The sequence below is a fragment of the Cryptomeria japonica genome, chromosome 1 (genome assembly GCF_030272615.1).
Source record: "Cryptomeria japonica chromosome 1, Sugi_1.0, whole genome shotgun sequence".
NCBI lineage: Eukaryota > Viridiplantae > Streptophyta > Pinopsida > Cupressales > Cupressaceae > Cryptomeria > Cryptomeria japonica.
In genome coordinates, this window is record NC_081405.1 from 69,021,097 (window position 1) to 69,044,341 (window position 23,245).

General features: G+C 36.7%; 1 protein-coding gene across 4 annotated transcripts in view; it reads right to left on the reverse strand.

Moving 5' to 3' along the window:
• Positions 1 to 11,354: 11,354 nt before the first annotated feature.
• LOC131040349 (uncharacterized) overlaps positions 11,355 to 23,245 on the reverse strand; it is a 50,445-nt gene continuing 38,554 nt past the window's right edge. For all 4 annotated transcript variants that reach the window (XM_057973251.1, XM_057973252.2, XM_057973253.2 and 1 more), the window contains 3 exons: positions 12,732 to 12,807; positions 12,350 to 12,476; positions 11,355 to 12,195 (listed from right to left, as the gene is read on the reverse strand). In XM_057973251.1, the coding sequence (XP_057829234.1) occupies positions 11,991 to 12,195; positions 12,350 to 12,476; positions 12,732 to 12,807 (408 nt within the window). In that variant the 3' untranslated portion in view covers positions 11,355 to 11,990. The remainder of the gene's footprint in view (positions 12,196 to 12,349; positions 12,477 to 12,731; positions 12,808 to 23,245) is intronic.

The following is a 23,245-nucleotide window of genomic DNA, read 5'->3' on the forward strand; positions in this document are numbered from 1 at the left end:
GCAATACCTATAGGGAATTTTAATCACCATATATCTTTCATTTCTTGCATTTATTCTATTACCTTGTGTTTGATTTTAGCTGGATTAGTTGAGGATATGTGATCATCCTTATTCCCTAATTAGCTTGATTTTATGATTTCAAGCATGAAAACAATAATAAATCATTATTAATAAATGTAGTTTTTACATTTTCTAATTTTATATCCTTCAATATATTATTTGAAATATATTTTACTATTGGCTTAAACATCGCACCTCTTTTGGTGCGAGTGTTGGTTTTATTAATCGTTGAAAAGTAAGCAATCACCAACCTTTTGATTTTTTTATTAGAAAGAAAAAATGTCTTACAATAGTGTTGAATAGCCTTTTACCCGAACCTAAGAACAAGAAGATAAGTCACTTCACGTTTTTTTGTACGACATAACAAAATAATTCCTGCTGAATTGAGTTTTTTTTCATCCATATAAGATACTTTTTCTTTTCTTTTATTCCTCAAAAGAAAGCTTCCCTTTGTTGACGTGTTTTTTATGATTCTGTCGAACACATAATAAAGTTGCCCAACGGTCACTTCACTCTCTCTTGATCAAAGTATGATTGCATGCTAAGATTGCACGAAGTTCAAACAATCAACTCCAAGGTTCTTTTATGCTACGGACGTGACTCAGTTGGATGATGTGATTGCTGGTAATCTAAGGGGCCTAATGTTTGCATCATTCTTTCACTTCTTTGTTGTGGTTGGAACTCCATCATCAGATATAGCAAATATGTGATGCTTCTGCTTCGAACAGACTAAAATGAACTGAAAGTAAAATGGAAAGGGTTTAGAAAGATCTAAATCTACTCCTAAGGGCAGTGATAACAATGAATAGTGCTCTGGTGGACAAATCCCAAATAAACCAAGCTTTGCTTCGCCAAGATCAACTACAACTCCGCAAGAACCAGTGCAATCTTTTGGGGATGCTAGAGGATTTTCAAATCGAGAAAGTACATTTAAATACCCAAAAATGGCATTATCCAAATGACCATCCACAATCGAACTTAGCACAAATTTAGGGGGTTCGGGCTAACTTTACATTACAACTTACAATCAGCAAGATGCAAAAAGTATGAACCATGGAAACTCATCAAACACCATTACATTCTCCATTGAAATCAAAGCACTATACTACTTCTACTCTAAGTGAGGAAGGTGAAACCATGCAAGCTTTTAAAAAAATAACTTAAGTGGACACCATCAGAGAACAATGTTTCACTGTTATTATCTCAAAACTTATCGTAACAATTTCATACAAAGCTCCCTCCTTTTACAAATGAGGGGCTCACCGCTTTATATAGGCCTCAAGCCATGATTACATGCAAACCCTAATTAGGGTTTTCCCTAAAATATTCTCCACACATGATGCAACAAGGTGGGAATCAACAATTAATACCCCATCATGCCCTTATACAATTAATTCAAAAGTACCCAAAATAGAATCCATTGTGCATTAAATGTACCATTTCAAATTCGTCCAACATGCGTTGAATATTCATCCATGCAAAAATCACCCCATTATGTCATAAATGCTCCATCATTTCCACATGCGGCGGTTGCATGCAAAAAGAATCTGCCATAAATTCAACATGCAATGATCGGGTCGCCACTTGGTCAAATATTCCAACAATGAATGTGCCACCATACTGCCATGTGTTCAATATATCCTCACCATGCAAGTGGACCATGTCGTCATATATCCCCTCCTGCACATCTCGAATTGTTGGAGAGAGAAAATTTGATTTAGGAAGAATTTTCTTGAAGTCTCTTCAACTTTCCTTGCTTGAAGAACGTTTTTCATCAATTCTGCACATTTCCTATTTTTTAGGAAAATTTTCAAATTAGGGTTCCACGGTTCAGGAGAGAGAAAATTCTCCCGCGAATCCAAATTTGTAAAAAAATTGAAATTTGGATGTGATTTGATGCCCGAGAATGGATTTTTAAAAACTTTTCCAAGGGGAAATTTCTTATTCAGTTCAACCCTGATTCCTTCCTTGCCTTAGAAATTGTTATTTTTTTACCTTCAATTCATCCTGGCGTGGAATTCATGTTGTGAAGGAATTCTCCTTATTTCCATGCCTCAGAAAATTTCTCTTCAACTTCTTGACTGGGCATGGAATTTTGACCTTGATGGAGGAAATCTCATCTTGAAGCATTCATTCTTGATCCCTGGACTTAGGCCCCTGCCTTTAGACTTGGGCAATGATTCCGCATTGGTATGGAATTTTGTGATTTTGAAGCTTTCCATGACCATCAAGTTTTGGCGCCCTGGTACCTTCCTTAGGCGCAATTTTCCCTAAGACAAGGAATTCTTAACTTCAACATTTTTCCATGCATCATCCACTTTGGCACCCTTCCATATCTTAGGGCAGAATTTTGCTAAGATGAAGGAATTTCATCACATTGAAGATTTTCTAGGATAACACCTCTTTGGCACCTTCATCATGGCTTGGGCGCTAATCTCCTTTAGGCGTGGAATTCTAAACTTTCTCCATTCTCCTTGAGCACTCCACTTTGGCACCCTCCCTTGGAGTAGGGCGGAATTTTCACTAAGTGGTGGAATTCACAATTTTCCATGCTTTCCATGTCAACTTCACTTTGGCGCCCTTGGTGAAGTATGGGCGCTAAAACCACCTAGGCAAGGATTTTCACATTCTCCACGTTCTCCATGGACTTCTTTGTTTGGTGCCCTTGGCCAAACTTGGGTGTTGAATTGACTTGGGGAAGGATTTTCATGATTTTTCCTCATTCTCTTCATCGAGATATATATGAAATATAACATTTAAGTATAAGTGGCCACTTATACTTTAAGTTAAATTTCATATATATTGTCAAGATGTTTGAGAGTGGTTTTAGGTCCCTAGGAATCATAATGCAAATTTTGGATTTTGGAAAATCTTTCAAATTTTCAGACAGTCAAATTTCAGGGCATTTCCGGATCCGGATGACATTGGTAGATTGATGTGAATTTCCAAACTTACATGATTTTGCATGCTTTCTTCTTCTGGAATGGGAGTTCCATACTTAACCATATTTTTTATCTAACTTGTCTGCCTTGTGACTCTTTCGGATTTAGAAATGGTCTTCAGGAACGTTCAATTTTCAGCGTCTTCAGAGATATTTAGCTTTCAGTGTTTTCCTGTGAAGATCCTACCAAAAATAGATTTTCCCAAATAGTAAGTGTTTCAAAATGTCAAGGTTTGGGAAAAATAGGTCAGAAAAGCATGTACAAAAAATAGAAACTTACGAAAAATAGTAAGTTTGATTTTTTGCAAAATTAGACCAATCCGAGAGGCAGTTAAAACCTACTAAAAATAGACTTACTAAAAATAGTAAGTGCTCAGAATTCGCTCAAATTTTACTGGGAGGTTCCTTGAAAGGTCCTAATTCCAGTTCTAAGTTCAGTTTTTCCAAAACCCTAAAATCTAGGACTGAAGGCAGAAATCCTAAAATTAACAAAACGAGTCCTAGACTTCATCAAATTCACCCAAACGAAAAGCAAACTTGACCAAAATGACCCCCAAACACTCGCAAACTTAGAGAAAGACTAACGAGATTGTTGCAACGAGACCCAAGAACAAAGCCAAAAGACCGGAAAGGCCTAAAAAGTAGGGGGTCTCCATTTGCAATGGGGCAATGTGTGAAAACGTCACAACACCCTTCATCTTCAAAATAAAGAGACAAATTGAAAAACTGAAAACATATAATATATTAAAACAACTCCTAACATTATTCCCTTTTTCTATTCCTCCATCATTCTATGCTTCTTCAAAATTGTTTGTCCCCTCAACTCAAAGATAAAATGGTGAGGAGCTCTTCAATTTGAAAAACTCTAATTTTTTTGTTTTAGATTTATTAATCTCGTGAGCTTAAAAAAATAAAACATACATATTGAAGACTTCCACCAATTGTATGCTTCATTTCAAGCCAACTGATATCCTAACTAATTTCACAACGATAATTTTGAATATAGCTCCTCAAATCTAAGCCAATTTTCTCCATAAACTTCAAATGAGAACTAGGTTTTATAAAAACTTTCCTTCAATGATCCCTCTAACTACAAAATTTATAATATAAGAATTCTGTAAGCAAGAGCAAAATAATTTCTCCGTTAGACAAAAAAATGAGATTGAATTGCTTGTCTTTGACCAATTGTTTTAGCTTTCTTGATGTTTTAGCTTTGTCCTAAAAAGAACTCCCTCAATACTACCCACAAATTTGATTGTTGTCACTTTCATAAAGCTATCAAAACACATTTTTAAGGTCTGAAAAAATTGCTAGGAAACTATTTTTTTCAAAATTTGGATGATGTTTTTAACAACGAAATCCCACCATGGCTGCAAAATAAATTATTTCACACTTTTCTTGAATCACCGCTTGTCTAAAACCATCATGTTAATGCATGATAGCTTCGGTAAGATAAATGATTGAATGAGAGATAAATGAAGTCTCTCATTCAATCATTTATCATATCGATAACTATGATAAAACCTTCAAGCAATTAATTCCTCTTTGATAGCCATTCTACATTTGCATATAAATAACCTATTCATTGATAAGCATACTATATATTTTGTTTATGTTCATCGATTTCTAAATCTTGCATTTCGATTTATATCGATTAACATAATTAATGATAAATAAATGATTAATCAAAAACACAGATTAATATCGAGTTGCATATGATATATCGAGTGGCATAATAATAAAGGTTATCGATAGTTATCGGGTGTTAAGCCTACACCGATAGTTATCGGTTGTTAAGGCTAACATGTCGATAACTATCGGTTGTTAGCATTGTGCAAACACCGATAGTCGTCGGTTGTTAAAATACTTCCACACCGATTGGTATTAACAATGAACATGCATTTGTTTGGTATAAACAAAGAGGCATGATCAAGTAATGTCTTGATCGGTCATGACCGATCAAGGCATTGCTTGATCGTACCCCATTTGTTATATACTCATATTGAGTGGCATTCGTGAGATAGGACATAGAAAATATTAAATCCTCCTCTCTCACCTACCACAAACAAGAAGATAGTCAGATTCATACATTAAGTCAATAATATATACAACAAGATTATTTTAATAGAATATAACTTGCATATTGAATGTAAATTGAACATCATTTACATATCCAACATACAAAAATACAATTAATAGAACACAACTAGATACGAGTTTAGCCAATGTGTCATATTCTTCAATATAGACAAAAATATGAATACACTGAAGTAGTGTTGCACCAGAGAGCATTCCTTCATAAGGAACCACTCCAAGAGAAGTCTTGCTTGAAGTGTCAAAGCTGCTACACCATTGTATATGATACATGTTCAATGATGTCTTGACTAAAGTATGAGCCTTATAAGGAAAAATTGCTCATTACTTAATTGTAGGACAAGGTAACTCTTAACCTATAGCTTTCACATTTGATGAACCCGTTATTCTTAATACTTTTTTTTTTGTCGGTAAAGGCAGAGCCAAGATTTATATTGATTTAGATTAAATACAGAAATTTCTTAGCTGAGAATCATACCATTAAAAACCTATTCTCAGCAATCCCAGCAAACATGATTTCCTCAGGAGGCAGGAAACCATTAAACTTATGATTTAACCATTTTAACAGAGCCATCAAAATTAAACAGTCTGAAGAAAATGGAACTACGAACGATTATGGCAGATTCCCAACTACCCAGAGCCAGAGTGTTTAAGCATAATAATAAGAAACCAAAATAAACTTTATGCAATTATATGTTAAGTATCGAGAAGGGAAATTGACACAGCAACAAAAGAGAGCTTAGCTTGCAGTGGAAGGATCGGGTTGGTGGAGCTCAATTCTTGCTCTTCCTCGGCCTCTTCCTGCTGGATGACCCCGGCCACAACCCGCACCCCTACGGCCTCTGCTTGAACCGCCTCTGCGACTCTATTCAACTTGTGGTTCTACCTTTGCAGCTTTCATAGGCAGGATTCCATTCAACTTTGCAAACTGGAAGAGGTCCTCTTTTCCTTGGGCCTCTAGATAGTCTCCCAAAAACCTCCATTTAAGATAGCTCAAACCAACTCCAACAAAGACTATGTGTCTATCCAAATCTTTTCCTTTCAGATCAAGTAGGAAAGGGTAGTATTTAATGAGCTCTCCGTGAGCATTGAAAAGGATTCGGTCGCTTGGCCGAGGTGCCCCAGAATCGTGGAGGGCCTTATTCAAGATTTCTTGGAATTCCTGAAGAATTTCCTCAGGAAAAAGCTCCTTGGTAAGGTTCCGAACAGCTTGCTTGAGTAGCTTTTGGTCCAACAGAGAAGCCACAAACCTAGAGGAGATGTTGGTGTTGTCTCGCGGGTACTCTTCCCTACTCAAATGGGCACTACCCAGGATCATTTTGACTGCAAGCAGAACTGGAGGGTCTGCATGGATGAGGAAATGCTTTAGTCTCAAATACGTGATCCTTCTAAAAGAAACCTAACGAGTGGAGGCATTGAGAGAAATAGGAGTGTTTGCTCCAAAGCATGAGGGGGGCCTTGGGTAGACGCTCATGATGAATTTGGACGGTGGTTCAGAAGACATGATGATCAGAGAAAAGAAGACAAGTGAGAAAGGAAACCAGAGAGAATAATGCAGATTATGCATGAAGAAATGAAGGTTGCATGCAGAAAAAGCTTCGGCAGGAAAATCGGGCGCACGTCTCAACACCTAATAATGAGGAGCAAATGAGCATTAAAGGATCCCACGAAGGTGGCGGAGGATAAATGTCCTGATCAAGCCAAATTTTCCCAAGCGCAGATAAAAAGAGCAACCTATGGGCAACTCATACAAAAGGTACAAAATGACGGCGGAGCCAGCTGGAGCTTCGAAAAGCCCAGTTAGATGAAGATGTAGATAGATTTAGCCGACTGCTAGCAAAGTTAAACCGTACCCAACATAAACCCCATGTTTAAGTGGCAGCTTGAATTCAAATAAAAGAATTAGCCGTTAACGTAAATTGTCAAAGGAGAGCGGGTAAAAACATTCAAATTTAAAATCTGCATTCCTCAATCAGGTTGATAGAGAGCGTCCCCAAAACTTTAGAAGGACGAAACTTGCTAGATAAAAAACCCTGGTCTGCATTACCAATAACCTGAATGAAAGAGCCTTGAGCTGCTATTTTTGGCAAGGCATCTGCCGCTGCATTCACTTCCCTATAGATATGTTTGGCCTCAAAATGCTCAAGTCTGTTCAAATTTTCTAAGATTTTTTCTAAAATTGCTTTAAGTCTCCAATTCGAGGTTTTTTTTTCCTTATTGCATTTATTGCTATCTCCAAGTCTTCTTCCACTGAGACATTTCTTAGGCCATGGTTGATGCAATCCTTCAAGCCAAGTAGCAAGGCAATGAATTTTGCTATATTATTGGTGTCTGGGGGAATTGGCTTTGCCATTTTCCAATAACTGCTCCTGATTGATCTCTGATACTTAAACATTAGACCCATATAATTAAACGTAAGTCATGTATACCACAAGCTGGCTACTCCATTACATCATATAGATCATGATACAATGGTCGTGGGTCCATAAACTTTCACCCTACTTGGGTCCTAAACCTATATGTGAAAGTAATCAGTTCAGTAAAGCATCTGTCATCATTCTATTAAAAGAAAGGCCATAAGAATGCAGGGTGATTTGCACTAATGTTTGTGTTCATTTCAGCTTACCTGGATCCATTGTTTCATGTTGAAATTCAAAGTTCTTAGGAAAAATTTGGACCAAAATGCGGTATCGACAGACATCAAATTAAAAAGTTCCACCGCTTTCCTTCCCCAAACAAGCAGCCAAACCAAAGTAGTCAACTGAAGAATGGGGCAACTCTTCAAGAACTACAGCAAAAGGCATTCAAGAACGCGGGATGAAAACTTGACATAAATACAACACTTGTACAAAAGAGTATTGCAAACATCCACCAGTAAATCTTCAATTGGAAAATGTTTTGGTTATATGCGTCTTAATAATGTTGCTTTGGGACTGCTAAACAAAAGACGAAAGAAGCAAATTCAGACAATTTACGTGGCAATTTCATGTATAGCGTGAACACTATTTAACAGAAAAAGTTTGTTTCGAAGGAGTGTAATGGATCCTTTTGATGCTAAATGCAAGAAAATTAAATCTAGTCACCAGAAGACTTACCCCAAATATGATGTTTTAGGTGTTAACAATGGGACAAGAAAAAGGCAACTAATGGAAAACTCAAGACAATGAAGGGAAAAAAACTCTAAAAAAGTGAAAGCCTATCGTACGTAACCTTGCAATTTATAACTGTACAAATAATTATGTTGGGAAGACAAGTTAGAGCCCTTGCAACACATTATTTACTCAAGAGTCAAGACTCCCTTGGCATCAGCCTTTAGGGGGGCAAGTGTTGGCGAAAATTATGATGTCACACAAGTATGCAAATCATGGAACATTAAATAAATGCTTTAAAATCCAAAAAAAATATAAAGAAATTAAGAGGAAACAACTGAACTCAAACTAGACCAGGACACTACCTCTCTCTGCATTTGGAGAAATATGCTAAAAATAACTCTACATGACAGGTCAAATGAATTATCTAGGTTCCCACTGTTAATGGTGGTGGACTGATGAACATCTAACTCATAAATGATAATTGAATTTTGAAAATAAATACAAAGATAAATACAAAAGCTTCCTGAAGGAATAAAGCTTTTATGTAATGAATTTGAGCAATAATGATCTTGATCATGAATTAAAATCTGATGTTTCTTTTTCATTAGATGGTGATTGCAACTGTTGTGGTCCACGCCTATTGCAGCTGGCTTCAAGTGGGAGCAGACCATCGTTACTAGATTCTTCACTTCTGCAATTCTCTTGTTCCTTTTCATGTTGCACATCATTTTGTGCAGTAAAAATCGAGTGCTATTTATCAGCATCAAAGCCTTCAAGCCTACACATCAAAGTTGAGTATTCCATTACATGTAAGAGGATGCCCTTCATATTATAGTTTAGCAAATTGCAGCTGTAAGTTTCATTCACATCACATAATCAAACATTTGTGGAAAATCATTATGGAAAAAGTATATATCAATCTCCATCTACAAGTGTATGCCAAGTTATTGTTGAAATGCAAATAAATGGTAACTTCTAGAAGCTTTAATTTAACTTTTCTGCAGCTTCAAAAATTGTTGTAGGAGCTCAAACTCAAAAACTCTCAACAATTAAAGTATAAATAGGAAATAGTTGTTTTTAAAGAGAGATGGGACTTGAACTAAAGACCTCTCAAGGTGACTAATCTTGACATGTGCCTTTTAAACAATAAGCCAAACAATTGGTCCATTTTGACTTCCAACAAAAATGCACTCAATCATCACAGGATGCTTTTTTTTCAAAGAAATGTTTGGTGTTGACAGTATAGAGGCAGGGCATGATTAGTCAAGGCAGATCATACTGCAATTTACTACAACGAGCTTGTAGAGCCCCAAATCGAAGAGACGCCATCTAAACTAGTATAAATGGGTCATGTCCCATTAGATAGATAATTATATGGGTAAAGATGTAATGTAACAGAGGATGATATGTATTGGGAGAAGAATATATAGATAGATATAGAATATAATTTACGGAGATACAAGGATATAGTAAGGTGGAGGCCCTGCATACATGTATATGAATTATCAATGGCATTGGAGTTCTATATATTGTGTTGAGACTTATGAGCACCTCACTTTCTATATTTTGTTAACTAATTAAAGTACAGTCCAAATTAACTCCACTTTAATATTAAAACATCTTATGTTTCTTTCCTTGTTAAAATTTTATTCTTTCTTATAATTCTAATTCTTGGTCTTTCTTGTTTATAGGTAACAACTGGGTTTGTATTCCTGATGAGTTATTTTATTTATTATTTTACTCATGTATACTCTCTTTTTCACAGTTTGCTTTTTTTCTTAGAATTTTTTGGTTTTTTAAATTAGATTTGCTTATTTCCTTCTGTCTCTTTGGTTCTTAGCTTTCCAATAGGTAGTAGTCATATAGTGTTTTCTTTTTTTGATCATTTGTTTTTTTTATTTTTATTGTATTTTATTAGATCTTTGGTTTTTATTTTCATTCTATTCCTGGTCCTTGTGCTCGCCCCCTCCTCTCTCCTCCCATCCTTTCACCCCTCTTTTTATTGATATACTAGGTCTGCAATTAACTATGTTACATCTCTTTGAATTCTCATTCATCTTGATGATGGATCACGGAGTGTGATCCGAAACATTGATGATTAGAAATCTCACACAACCAAATCTAGAAACTGCAAACAATACAAATAAAAGATCTCAAACCAAATTTCTTTTGGACACGTAGCCTGAACCCTTAACCAAAATTTTGTTTTGAAAAAAGTGATTTATAACAAGCTTTTGAATCCACAAATTTACCCATGCAGTTGTTTGAGGCTAATTTTCTGCATCGGAACTCTATTTCCATGTAACAAAATTCAAATCAAGGACTTTTTTATCGTTTTTGATGCAGTTTTGCAGTCAAAAAATTGGCACATGAAGCTCCTCAGACCTTGAATATGCAGCATCCTCTTGGAAGAGCCAGAACAACTACATCGCACCAAGAACAACTGGAGGACTGGAGGGGACGAAGAGCAACAAGTTCTATGCTCTAATACCATGTTTAACAATTAACCTTAATACAATTTCATCAAACTGAACTAGGATCCACCTTACTCATGAAGTCACAATCCTTCCACAGTTCACTAAGACTCAAGACAGATAAGGTGAAACAAATAGATGTATCATGTTAATACTCTATCAATCAACAACATGAACTATTGTGCAATGCCATCCTGTATTTGCTAACAAAGAGAAGATAGAGGTGAAGAAAACTCTCCTCGTCAAAATTAGAATCAATTAGGAGAACGTGCATGCAGAAAAGGGCGAACGTGCATGAAAAGAGATGACTAACACAACAACAAAGACTTGCTCTAATCTAGTATAGGTTGTGGATATTCATAAAAGTATCCACAATAGGCACTATTAATAGCATGAAATGAAATTGTAAGAAAATAAGAAATGGCCTTAACTCTAATGTGTAGAGGTCCTAAAAATGACCTATAAAACCGCAATACATAAAGTTATTTTTTCCTTATATATATGACTCTTTTTACTTGGTATCTTTTGCATATGGATAGATGAACTGTTACTAGTGTCCCTTAACTCTTTTAGTTACTTTTTCCATAAATTAATATCCAACAGAATCTAGAACTTTCCCGACTAACAGAACTACAAAAAGCCACCAAAACTCTAATACCTTGAGAATTTTTTATTGGTACATCATCATCAAAATTAGTTGAAAATAGAGCATAATTTGAGATTTTCAAGTTTCTTTACATCTAATATATACCAGAAGTTATCGGAAAACAAAATAAGCACATTACCAGTGATGAAGGGGGAAAACTCTAAAAAAGTGAAAGCCTATCGTGACCTTGCAATTTATAACTGTACAAATAATTATGTTGGGAAGACCAGTTAGATTTGTTCGTGAAGGATTTCAAGAGCTTCTAAAGAAAACAATTAGAGCCCTTGCAACATATGATTTACTCAATAGTCAAGACTCCCTTGGCATCAGCCTTTAGGGGGGGCAAGTGTTGGCAAAAATTACAACGTCACATAAATATTCAAATCATGGAACATCGAATAAATGCTTTAAAATCCAGAAAAATATAAAGAAATTAGGAACAAACAACTGAACTCAAACTAGACCAGGACACTACCTCTCTCTGCATTTGGAGCAATATGCTAAAAATAACTCTGCATGACAAGTGAAATTAATTATCGAGGTTCCCACTGGTAATGGTGGACTGATGAACATCTAACTCATAAATGATAATTAAATTTTGAAAATAAATGCAAGGATAAATACAAAAGCTTCCTGAAGGAATAAAGCTTTTATGTAATGAATCTGAGCAATAATGATCTTGATCATGAATCAGAATCTGATGTTTCTTCTTCATTAGATAGTGATTGCAACTGTTGAGGTCCACGCCTATTGCAATTGGCTTCAAGTGGGGGCAGACCATCATCACTAGATTCTTCACTTCTGCAATTCTCTTGTTCCTTTTCATGCAGCACATCATTCTTTGCAGTAGAAATTGAGTGTTGTTTATCAGCATCAAAGCCTTCAGGCCTACACATCAATGTTGAGTATTCTATTACATGTAAGAGGATGCCCTTCATATTGTTAGTTTAGGGAATTGCAGCTGTAAGTTCCATTCACATCACATAATCAAACATTTGTGGAAAAACATTATGGAAAAAGTATATATTAATAAGCACACTACCAGTGATGAGACTTCCGAAGTATGCGCACATTCTCATCAAAAAGAACTTGTACAATCATGCAAGTCACCTTACTACCTGCTTCCATAGCTTTTTCTCTATCACTTCCTTCTATCAATACATAGCTTCCTGCATGAAAGAGAAAATACTTAACTTATAATCAAGGCTAAATCCAATTCCAAACATATATGCTAATGGGACATATGATAATAACACTTCTCTATAATTGTAAGTATATCAGATGATATACAAACTTGAAAGAAAAAGAACAACTATGATGCACATAGCTGATCAAAACAAGTTAAAATGTGAAAGATTCACATCTGCATGGCATTATTACGGAAAATTTATGTGCCAACATAACATACAAGGAAAGCTCCAAACCTCGCTTTATCCAAAGACTCTTGTGAAATTTGGCTGGGAACAATGCCAAAGTTTTTGAACCCATACTGTCCATCACCTATAAGTTGCCCAATCATTTCAAACTTAAGTTTATGTAATCACAATTTCAAACTAAAAAAAAAAACACCACCTTGATCACCAGGGTTGACTAACATGCCTCTTTGGATAAATAGATTTTAGCAAAAATGTATCATAAATCCTTGGCACAATTTAAAAACATGATAATCACATTATAAATTAATTTTAAAAATATCCAACAATGATGCAAGAAAAATGCACAAGATTTAGTTGGAAATCAATGATAACAGTAACAGTCAGCAATTGCATGAAGGTGATCAACCTAGAGAAAACAGTTGGAGAATGCAAAGTAAAAAGAATGAATTTCAAAAATTGGTGAGCAGTGGAAAATTTTCACTCACTGACCATTACCAACATTTAAGGATCAAATATCCCTGCAATAAGGTTAACTTTTTAGTGATCAAAGCCTCTTGATGGTTTGCTTAAACTTATCTTTGATGATGTGTCAAAGGGCAATCCTGGCTCAACAGATGCCGGTACAGTTATAAGGAATGACCAAGGTACCTTTGTGAAAGGTGGTTCATTTTTTATGGGTGTCTGTTCCAACAACGAAGTGGAATGGCTGGCTGTAATGGAGGCAACCTTGCACAAGAATCGGATGCAGGAAGCTGAGTACAGGAGGTGACTCTTGTTAAGTTTTGGATTAGAGGTTTAAAAAAAAAAAATCAGAAGTATAAGAATTATATCCATGATATAATTCAATAAATATATCTGATATGCTGAGGATATTGATCTGATTGAAGACCTACACACTACCTTCTAGTCACAGGCTTTCAACAATGTATGCAAACTGAATATTTAGGTTTGCCGGTTATATATATATAGCATATATATCATCAATGATTAACACAGCAGATATCATGGACTGATTTCCACGTATGGACTGATTTCGAAATTAATAGGTTTTCACTGTTTTTTTAATTTCGCATTCCATTTTGGCTAGTGAATTTAATAGGTTTTCACCGTTTTTTTTAATTTCGATAATGAGGGCAAAAGAGGACAAAAGACCTCTGGTGTGATTCACAGTATATTTAATTTTATTATTAAGTTTTAACTGTGAATGTATCGATACATTCAGATTTCACAGTTTATAAAATTATATACCGTGAATTAAATTATAAGTATAACTGTATAGTGTATAGTGTATACACTATATTATCTTATTTTATCACAATTTATTAAATTGTGATAAAATAAGACAGTATAGTGTATACAGTTATACTTCTAATTTAATTTTGAGTAAAAATTTTTTACCAGAAATTACTGTTAAATTATTAAATTTAAAATTACTAAAAAAATTGTATACTCAAAATTACTAAAAAATACTAAAAAAATTAGTTCATGCAAAATCTCTAGAGTTGTTAAGCAACCATCCAAATACACTCAAAAATAGAACAACTCAAGCAGAAATGCACTGCATCTCTTAAATGTAGATTCAACTGTCAAATGTCCAGAGATCAATAACACTGTGACAAAAATACAATACAACATCTATATGTCAATGAAGAATGTACAAACAAAACTGTTAAGCAACCATCCAAATACATTGAGAAACAGAATAATTCTATCCACAAATGCAATGCAAACACAAATAATTTCTGGTAAATTTAAAATTACTAAAAAAAATATATACTCAAACCTGCAAATACACGTTTTGGGTAGAATAACAGGGGTACCAGGTAAATCAGGTAGTCCATCAGCTATTTTTTTGTTTTTAACATTTTTATTTTTTATTTTTTATTCAGATTCATCATTCAAAATGTCAGGTGGAGGAAGACAAGGGTTGTACCCACTATGGAAGTGTGTTGATCGTGTTCCAGGGCCGAAAGGATCAGGTGGAACAGCCACTATCAAATGCAAACTTTGTAATTTGGGATGGAAAGGTACCTACACGAGGGTGAAGGATCATTTCCTCCACTTGCCATGTAATGGTGTTGAAGGTTGTCCAAATGAGTGTGAAAGATATGATGCTGTGAGAGAACAGGAAAGGGTTGATGGGAAAGTTGTTATGCGAAGCTCTCATGCTTCAACAACAGAGGCAGCTACTACACCTTACAGTCATGATATAGAGTCAGAGGTGGATGCGACTTTTAGAGGTTTAGCAACTGAACCGGCTCCCAAAAGACCACACATTGGCAGCACAAACCCCATTGGAAGATTGTTTGATGTGCAAGGACGAGAAGCAGTTGATGCAGCCATTGGACGATTTTTTTATGCAAATGGAATATCATTCAATGTGGCTCACTCTCCATTCTATGAAGAGATGGTTCGTGCTATCAATAATGCACCAGCAGGCTATAAACCACCTGGGTATGAGAAGCTTCGCACTACTCTTGTTGATAAAGAAAAAAGTCGATTAGAGGAACAAACCGCACCATTGAAAAGAGGGTGGGCTCAAGAAGGATGTGGTATTGTGATGGATGGGTGGACAGATGCTAGGAATCGTCCACTACTTAATATCATGGTAACATATAGCAAAGGGCCTTATTTTTTGAAGGCAATAGATTGTTCAGGGCAAGAAAAAAATGCAGAATTTCTTCATAGCCAGCTATGTGATAGCATTGAGGAGGTGGGGGCATCACATGTAGTCCAAGTTGTTACTGATGCTGCCCCTGTTTGTAAAGCAATAGGCATGTTGGTGCAAAAGAGGTATAGGCAGATATTTTGGACACCATGTTGTGTGCATTCATTAAATAATGCTATCAAGGATATTGGCAAGTTCCAATGGATTTCAGATCTCATAGAGAAGGGCAGAAAGAAACAAATGTTCATATGTAACCATCACCACACACAAGCCATTTATCGTAAATTTGCCAAGGTGGAACTTCTCAAACCTGCTGACACACGTTTTGCTTCTTACTTCATTCTTCTTGACCGCCTTTGTGAAGTCAAAGGAGCTTTGTGTTCCACGGTTGTTAGTGATGCATGGGCAGCTTGGAAACAATCTACATCAGATATTGCAGTTGAGGTGAGAGCTATGGTCCTTGATGAGCATTTTTGGGTTGATGATAAGTTTGTTGTGGACTTTATTAAGCCCATATGTGAGGTGATCAAATTTGCAGATTCAGATAAGGCATGTTTGGGAGAGGTTTATGAAGCAATAGATTCCATGTGTGAAAGAGTAAAGAAGATAACTGATGCAAAATATATTTCTCTATATCCTTTGATAGAAGAAAAGTTACATGGAAGGTGGAACAAACTTAACACACCTCTTCATTGTGCTGCCTATGCCCTTAATCCTAAATGGTATGATATAGAAGTGACCAAAAAGAGAGCTCCACATCAGGATAGAAAGGTAATGAAGGGCTTTTGGGCTGCGGTTAAAAAGATTTATGGCCGAGGTGAGGAAGCTTCAGTTATGAGGACTCAATGGAATAAGTTTTCACGTGGGCAAGGTGATTTTGCTTCTGTGGAAGCTATATATGATATGAAAGTAAAGAAAGACCCTATAGAGTGGTGGTGGAATCATGGAAGTGAAGCCCCTGAATTGCAATCATTTGCAATACGATTACTCTCACAAGTGGCTAGCTCTTCATCTTGTGAGAGAAATTGGAGCACTTATGGGTTCATTCATTCACTGAAGAGGAACCGATTAGGATCAAAGAAAGCAGAGAACCTAGTGTACATTCATAGCTCACTTCGTCTTCTCTCTCGTGTAGATCCTGGATACAATGAGGGTCCTTCGGCAAAATGGGCTCAAATTTCACCTGACGGAGACATTGCAGCCAGTGTAGATGAAGTGGTTGAAGCAGATGGACTAGCTGATTTACCCCCTGTTATTCTACCATCAGAGGAACCCGAATTCGAGAGTGATGACTATTTGGAGAGCCTCATAGCTGATGACCTTGATATGGATGATCATGGCGAAGAAGAGTAGATTATAAATATAAAATTTCTGATTTTTGCTTTCAGTTTTTGGTTTGCGTATCAGCTTGCTGTTTATCAAGCTATCTTCAATATGTAATCAGTATCACTAATCAGTTTGAAACTATGACACAATGATTGTATGGCATTTTGATCCTAAACTTCATAGTTAATAGTTAATACTTAATGTTATTTCTTGTTTTGAAAGTCCAATGTCATCAGATTTTCAGATTTTCTATAAATTATTAAATTATATTAAAAAAAAAAAATTGGAGTCTCCAAGTACCCACGTCTCCTATTTTGAAAAAATAGCCGTACCAGTACTAGTACCAGTACCCGACGTCTCCAAGAACCCCCGTACCCATGCAACCTTGATAATGAGATATGTGATCTCATTCAATCAAGGATAATAACAATGGAATACAATTGCAGATTGACATACCAGGATGCTCGGGGGAGACAATTGTGAATTGTCTATGGTTGGGAGGGCAAATCATTGCCCGTGGTTAAACGAGCATTTAAAATTCAACATGCGCCCCCCCCTTTTTCCACTTTCTAGGTTAGGTATCTTAGTTTAGTCGTCTGGTAGTGTCTTTAGCTATTAGCCTTTCACTTGGAAGAGGTGTAGTGTCTTAGGTGGCCAGGAGGTAATCAAGTCAACTCTCTCTCTCTAGGATGAAGTGAAGTCAATTAGTTCTCAAGGCTTGCAAAATGAACATTTTCTTGATGATCATTCCATTTGATCATCTACTTGCTGAATCAGAGATGAAGTGCTAAACTTTGCGAAGGAAAATTGTTTTAGAGAGGGAAATGCTTGGGAGGAAGGGCACGCTAGAGTCTGAGTAATCATGAAAAGGCTTAAGATGAAATGATTAAGTTAGCAAAGTTGTAATCTCGAGGCCACTTCCAGTAGAGCCTCAAATGTGCGAACTTCCTGTGATGCTCCACAAGCACGAACTTTACCTTGGCACTTCCTATGATGCTCCAAAAGTACAAACTTTACCTTGGCACTTCCTATGATGCTCCAAAAATGCGGACTTCCTTTGATGGTCTAAAAGTGCGACATTCACCTTAGCATTTCCTTCGCTTCCCTCAAAGCGCGATCTTTCACCATGCCACTTCCCATGCCTATGCTAAAGTGTGATCTTTCACCCCTAACTTCCAATGCATCTGCAAAAGCACGAACTTCCTTTGGTCACCCAAAAGTGTGAATTTCCTTTGCCCTTCCAAATCAGCAAACTCCCTTTGAGGGATTTCCTCTGCCCTCCCAAAACAACAACCTTCCCTCAAGCTCTTCCTTTGCCTAGTCAGATCCGCGATCAAGTTTGAGGTCACTGTCAATGCCTCCCTAAAAGTACAATCAGGCAGGACATGTTCTTGTTTTGGTGAGTTGAATGCTGGTTGCAGAAAGTGCTTAAGATTCTGGAAGTGATTGTTGTCTTAAGACTGGTGAGGTTGCTGAGAATGGAAGAAAAAAGTCACTTCCTTTGCCCTATGAGATCCACGAACTTCCTTTGCCACCTGAAACCAATGCAAATCGGGCCTGACTCAGACCTAAAACCTATCCAATCAGGCATGTAAAAGTGAGAAATGAGATATAAATCAGGTCTGAGACACAGAATCAGACTCAAATTGATAAAGAATTCAGTCAAAAGAAGGGAAATCAGACTTAAAATTAGATGTTTCATGATCAGATATTCATTTCCAGCTTTAGAGAATGTAGTGGGAAGCTCGATTAAGTACTTTTTGCAATGTCTTGATTCAAATTATGTTTGTTTCCAGGTTTGATGCAAGGGGGGCGAACATGCAAAGGAACATGAAGAAAGTCAAGACTTCAGGGCATGGAAGCAAAATCACACTTACATGCAAGAGGGTGAATCAGGTGGCAAGGACAACACAAGGATAGGATCATCAACATGAAGCACTACAGGGCAAGGAAGAAGGAACTTCATCACTTGGGGGAAATGAGGATCTGCTGAAGATCAGCTCATGGTGTCAAAACCCGAGGAAGTAGATACCAAGAGGACAGCAAAGTGAAGATGAACAACATCCACACCTCAACATACTTAAGGCAAGCTAGAGAGAGAGATCCAAAATATGGAAGAACTTAGCAAAGAGTGCTGAGGATCAGCTACAAGATGAGAGCTCATCAGCTCACATACAACATCAAGAGTTCACCACATAGGCAAAGACAAGGGCCCAAGGAAGACATTGCAACACTTCAAGTCTCAAGCTCATACAAGGCAACTGTTGTGATTATCATCACAGACTATAAGGCAAGAGTAGGAGTCATCTATATCTGAGCATTCATTTCTGACTTCTTCCTTCCTGGGCATTTCACTTTGACTTCATACTTGACCTAGGTGTTTCACCCTTTGCTGGGTGGTGTTGTGACATTTTCACACATCGCCCCATTGCAAATGGAGACCCCCTTCTTTTTAGGCCCTTCCGATCTTTTGGCTTTGTTTTTTGGGTCTTTTTGCAGCAGTCTTGTCAGTCTCTCTGCTTTGCAAGTGTTTGGGGGTCATATTGATTAAATTTGCTTTTTGTTTGAGCGAATTTGGTGAAGTCTAGGGCATATTACATCAATTTTAGGGTTTATGTCTTCAGTCCTAGATTTTAGGGGGTTTCTTTTAGGGTTTTGGAAAAACTGAACTTAGAACTAGAATCAGGACCCTTCAAAGAACCTCCCAATAAAATTTGAGCAAATTTTGAGCACTTACTATTTTTAGTAAGTTTCACTGCCTCCCGGATTGGTCTAATTTTGCCAAAAATCAAACTTACTATTTTTAGTAAGTGTTTTCCTAACCTATTTTTGGCAAGTTCTTCATAGGAAAACACTGAAAATTGAACATCCCTGAAGATGTTGAAGACTGAACGCTCCTAAAGATCATTTCCAAATCCAGAAGAGTTAGAAGGCAGACAAGTTGGATCAAAAAAAAAATGGTTAAGTTTGGAACTCCTATTCCAGAAGAGGAAAGCATGCAAAATCATCCAAGTCTAGAAATTCACATCAATCCACCAATGTCATCCTGATCCGAAAATGGCCTAAAATTGGCTAAGTCTGAAAATTTGAAAGATCTTCCAAAATCCAAAATTTTCGTTATGATTCCTAGGGACCTGAAACCACTCTCAAACATCCTAACAATACATATGAAATATAACTTAAAGTATAAGAAAGGAAAAAGACATATTGAAGATAAATGTTATATTTCATATATGTACATGTCCTGAATTGGTAGAAAACATCAAATTCCACCTTCATGGCCAAAATCCGCCCAAGCACTCAACAGGGCGCCAAAATGGAGGGGTCATGGAAGATTCAGCATTTGATGAAATTCCTCCTCCACAGTGAAATTCGGCCCAAGGCATGGTGAAGGCACCAAAACAAGGAAGTGATGGAAGATTCCAAACAAAGTGTGAATTCCTCTGCACATGAATTGAAGGTGGAAAAAACAATTTATAAGGCAAGGAAGAAATCAAGGATGAATTGAACAAAAAATTCCCCCCCCCCCTAGGGAAAAAATTGAAAAATCCATTCTCAGGCATCAAGAATCATCTGAAATTGAAAATGATGGTAGACTTGGAGTCGTGAGGGAATTTTCTCTCATGGACTATGGAACCCTAATTTGTGGAAAATTCCTAAAAAATAGGAGATGGTGGAAAATCATTAAAAATCTCCTCCATAGCAAGGAAAGTTCGAGAAACTTCAAGAAAATTCTCCATGGATCAAATTCTTCTCTCCTGAAGTTTTCTCTCTCCAAGGTTTTCTCGCCAAGTGGCAATCGAGTCAACACACGCTGAATTAATGACGCATCTCTTTGCATGCAGCCGTCACATTTATGGCATTATGGCAGATTCTTCTGCATGCAACCGTCACGTTCAAAAGATGATGGTGCATTTATGGCATCATGGGCGATTTTTGCATGAGGGTACATTCATTGCATAGTGGGCACTTTTTGAATGTAATGGTTAATTAATGCTTTATGGATGCCATTTTTGGAAGGATTGTAATTAATTGTATATGGGCTTTATGGGGTATTTATTACTGATTCCCACCTTGTTGCATCTTGAGTGGGGAATCTTCTAGGGTGAAACCCTAAATATGTTTTTGCATGTAATCATGATCTGAGGCCTATAGAAAGGGGTGACCCCCCTCATTTGTAAAGAAGGGAGACTTGTATGAAATTGTTGCGATAAGTTTTGAGATAATAACAGTGAAACATTGTTCTCTGATGGTGTCCACTTAAGTTATTTTTTCAAGACTTGCATGGTTTCACCTTCCTCACTTAGAGTAGAATTTTATTTTCTCAGTTGTTAGATAAAGTGTTTTGATTTCAATGGAGAAAGTAATGGTGTCTAATGAATTTCCATGGTTCATACTTTTTGCATCTTGTTGATTGTAAGTTGCAGTGTAAAGTTAGCCTGAGCCATTAAACTTGTGCTAAGTTCGATTGTGGATAGTCGTTTGGATTGCGTCGTTTTGGGTATTCAAATGCACTTTCTTGATTTGAAAATCCTTCAACATCCTCAGAAGATCGCACCGGTTCTTGCAGAGTTGTAGTTAAACTTGGCAAAGCAGAGCTTGGTTTATTTGGAATTTGTCCACCGAAGCATTAACTCTTGATATCACTGCCCTTAGAAGTAGATTTAGATCCTTCTAAACCCTTTTCCCCTTTATTTTCAGTTCATTTTAGTCCGTTTGAAGCAAAAGCATCACCAAATAGCTATATTTGATGATGGAGTTCCAGCCACAGCAAAGAAGTGAAAGAATGATGCAAACGTAAGGCCCCTTGGATTACCAGCAATCACATCAACCAGCTGAGTCGCGTCCGTAGCATAAAAGAACCTTGGAGTCGATTGTTTGAACTTCTTGCAATCTTAGCATGCAATCGCACTTTGATCAAGAGAGAGTGAAGTGACCGTTAGGCAACTTTATTTTGTGTTCGATGCTGTCATAAAAAACATGTCAACAGGTGGCTTTGTAGAAGTCATGGAATTCATTCCCTTGAGATTCTGACAGCCTCTTTTTTGAGGTCATGAGAGTTTATTTGCCTGCAGCAACAGTTACATTTGCTCAGCAGCAGCAATGATATTCTCTGACAAGCAGATACTGTAGTGGTGGTTACTGTGCAGACAGGCTTCTGCTGTGTTTTAATCACCTCCCTTATTCTTGGTCCAAGCAACTTTGACTGGCGGCAGTTCCTTTTGCTGCAGCTTTTTTGGGATACTCTTTATAAGAACAATACATGTGTGTGTTAACATACGGTACATGAAAAGAAAACGTACAAAACAGCAGGGGTAACCATAAGGAAGGGCCCGAGTCATCCCTATTGCCAGTGTTTTGGACTGTGAGAATCATTTTTCCTGCTGGCGTGTGCATAGAAATCAGGGAATTTTTGAGTTTTGGCACTGCCCTGTCACTAGGCTGTGTGCCTGAAACAAACTGTAGTGTGTTTTCTGATTTATGATTTCTGAGTTGATTCTTGTTTCTATGTTGTCCCTTGAAATAAACCGCTGCTGGGCTGTGTGCCTATGAGGAAATTACAACATAAATTCAGAATTTATTTTATTTTATTCTGCTGTTCTAGTTTGTTTCTTGTGTGGAGCTGCAAGACCTTGGCTGCCTTTCACTGGGCACCAGGTCTTGACTGCATCACTTTGTAAAAAAATCACAAAAGGAGAATCAACGTAAGATTATCTTTCCATCATACACACTTCCAACACACAAAAAGTGCACCTAGAACTTAAGATAGCAAGATCAGTATTGGTAGGTTCAAGTTTCATTGAGCTAAGAGCCATACTGGGGTTGTTCAGGTCAATGGCAGAAAATATAGCTATCACCTGCATCCTACTCTTACCATCACAACCTACAGGGTATAATATCTCAAGTATGTCATCAATTTCTTATAAAACTTGTTCTTGTATATAATGTAATGGTAATACAATTATGAATTATGTTGTATTAAACTGATCTTTACATAGAGACGAAAGGCTCTATTTATAACAAATTACAAGACGATGTTTCTATTTATGAAACAATCATAAACTGAAGCCAGAATTAGAAACTAACCAAACTAACTAAGATGACCATTATAGAACATTACATTATTGTAATATATAATATACACATGAATACATCAATAAAATGGTGTAAGAGACAAGCCAATTGAAATCAATGTTAGCTTAACAAGATAAGAATGCAATGAAAAACACATATAAGTAATAAGCAGTCTATACATCTACTCAAGTGTTATGAAAATAACAGTATCAAACAGCTTTTGATGTTTGAAGGAGAAAATGGGAGAACAGGTATAACCCCCACCAAAGCAGGAACAATAGCTTTTGATGTTTCAAGAAGAAAATGGGAGGACAAGTATAACCCCCACCAAAGAAGGAACCTTCTAGGATGGGTACAAACCCCAGCCTGTGTAATCCAATTTCTTTCAGGGACATTGACTCGCTAAATGATAACTTCAACAGTTGTTATATCTATGATTCTATTGAGCTATTAGGTGACAAACATAATAGCTACAACTGTGTCTTGGAATATT